We start from the raw sequence: 2,500 nt of genomic DNA on the forward strand, positions 1-2,500 counted from the left end.
CACCAATTACCACCAGGTTTGTGATACCCCGCTTGATCAGGTTCTTAGCAGCCTTCATGCGCCCTTCACGGTCACGGAAGTCTTTGCAACGGGCTGAGCCGATGACTGTGCCACCCTGTTGAGAAATTCATTACCAATTCACAGGTGATTGGTGAAATAGATATGCTCTAAGAGGGTAAAAATTGATGCTTCTGAATTTTTTTTAAAAAGTAGGAGGTAATTCAAACGATGACAGTAAAGAAAAGTATCTCGTAAAATCATTCACATCAGGAGCATCCTCCATCGTGATATTCAGCTAACCTTATGGATGATGCCTGAGACGCTGGACCAAGTTGCTTCTACAATGTGCTCACCACCATCTACCATACCCTGGTAACCCTCCTTGATGAAGAATACCCGAGCACCAACATACAGGCCCATGCGAACTACAGCACGGACAGCAGCATTCATGCCCTGGATGAAAGGGAGAGACAGAATGGGATGGTTGAAAAGAAAGAAAGAAAAATATCTTTTTCCATAATCCTAATCTCAAATATTAATCTTTATCCTTAAGAGAATAACCAAACTTTTTTTTCTAAAGTTCCTAGAAAAATTTTCTCACCTGGGAGTCGCCTCCACTGGTGAAGACGGCGACACCCTTGCCCTTGTGCATGCCTCTTTCAATTACATGACCCTCCAGGCCCATCTTCACCTGGGCGTCCTGTCCTTCCGTGGCCGCCATGTAGTCTAGGAAAGCTTGCCAAGGATCTGCAGGAAATTCTGGTGGAGGAGGAATCACTTCCTGCATAGAGAGGAGGTGGAATTAGCAAAAGGCTGCATCATGGATTTTGGCTTAGTGTATTGTTTTATGTTGATAAAACAATAAATAAGAAATGATATATTAAGGAGAAGGACAACTAATATGACATCATCCCTCCCTTTGATTAATAAATACATAAATAAAATAAATACCACATAAACAGAAAAAAAAAAAATACGTGAAAAACATCTACAATAGATATAAATATGTAATACACATTTAAAAAAAATAATAATAAAATAAAATTCTTATCTATAACAAAAGTAAAACAAGTTTGCTCAGCAATACCTCAATCGGTGGTGGTACAAAGGGTTCTTGCTTCGGCTCAAATAGCTTGCCTTCTTCTAAGCCTCGGACATCGATCCCCTCGGCTCCTTGCACTTGCCCTGGAAGAAGGATGAACTCTTGAGCACTGATCTTTAGTAATGGAAATGTATAAGAAAATGTACATGTCTATTTGAAAAACGAAAGTGAGAATGGAAGTACAGTATCAGTTTTAAAGTACGTGTATTTCAGTAACTGTAAGTCAAAACAATATATGGTGTATTTGCTTGCACTGCTGTGGATATAAGTACATATTTTGTTAGGCTTTTAATTCTGTTTGTTTGCATGCATATACTTATTCCACAGCAGAGTTTGTGCTTACTCCCTAGCAGGCATGTGTCTGCACTGGAAATAATATGCAATTCTCTGAAATTCTTGCATATTTGAAATCTACACAGGGTAAGCAGAAGAAACCATATGACTAAGTTTAAAGTAATTTACATGAAATGTCTTTTAGGAAATGAGAGTATAATTAAGCAATATAATTTGAGCAAAGATTTGTATACAGTTGGCCCTCATAATTTACAAACTTGATGTTTGCACATCTGACTATCTGCAAGCTTGGTCTAACTATAAATCAATGTATAGGAAAATAACATAAAAGTAGCAAATAATATAAAGCAGCAGAACAAACTTATACGTAATATATAAATAACTATATGAACAATCATTACAGTAGAGCAGTGAATGCAGGCATCCTCTTCCTGCCCTCTCTTTTACACAAGCAGTTGGCAATGACAGGCTTTGGCTGCACCATTGTGAACATTGCTATTGTTTTACAGCATTTATCACTATCATGTACAATAAACCTTTGCTTTATGTAGCGATTATATTCCAAAATCCCCCATAACTGCTTGAAATCTTTGCTTACATACTACAGTTAACTGCAGAAAATACATCTGTATACTGAATTATAAAAAAAATTACAGACATACGTATATATATACAATAATACTTACGTATGTTGGAAGACCTGTTTCGCCTAGAGTGGATGATGTATGAAGAAGTTATAGGATCGAAGGGAGTTCGAACAGCCGGCTCATTTGCCTCAAATGAATGTGCATGAGCAGTGCCAGGCATATTCTTATGGCATCTGCCACACCCTTTAACTTTTTCCCATATTGCTTTGTTCCTGCTACAAGCTTTAACTTTCTCCCATAGTGCATTTACTTTCCGCTGCCGTTTGGCAACATTACCAGCCTCATCACAAGCTTTACGCTTTGGCCCCATGTTGGCAAACAAGCACAAAAGCACTAATTCACAAAGACTGCATATACAAGTCACCACAGAATGAGCTAACAACCAACACGTAAAAGCTATGAGCAACTATATGTATGAACTCAACCTGCTCACTTTGCCACTGTGGTAAATAGTTTT

General features: G+C 38.1%; 1 protein-coding gene across 5 annotated transcripts in view; it reads right to left on the reverse strand.

The window, feature by feature from the left end:
• The window catches only part of LOC125035761 (ATP-dependent 6-phosphofructokinase-like), a 40,723-nt gene that overhangs the window by 18,233 nt on the left and 19,990 nt on the right, over positions 1 to 2,500 (reverse strand). For all 5 annotated transcript variants that reach the window (XM_047627962.1, XM_047627965.1, XM_047627963.1 and 2 more), the window contains 4 exons: positions 1,088 to 1,185; positions 602 to 781; positions 301 to 453; positions 1 to 115 (listed from right to left, as the gene is read on the reverse strand). The exon at positions 1 to 115 is cut by the window's left edge and continues 75 nt beyond it. In XM_047627962.1, the coding sequence (XP_047483918.1) occupies positions 1 to 115; positions 301 to 453; positions 602 to 781; positions 1,088 to 1,185 (546 nt within the window). The remainder of the gene's footprint in view (positions 116 to 300; positions 454 to 601; positions 782 to 1,087; positions 1,186 to 2,500) is intronic.

Source organism: Penaeus chinensis, chromosome 20, assembly GCF_019202785.1.
Source record: "Penaeus chinensis breed Huanghai No. 1 chromosome 20, ASM1920278v2, whole genome shotgun sequence".
NCBI classification, from domain to species: Eukaryota; Metazoa; Arthropoda; class Malacostraca; order Decapoda; family Penaeidae; genus Penaeus; species Penaeus chinensis.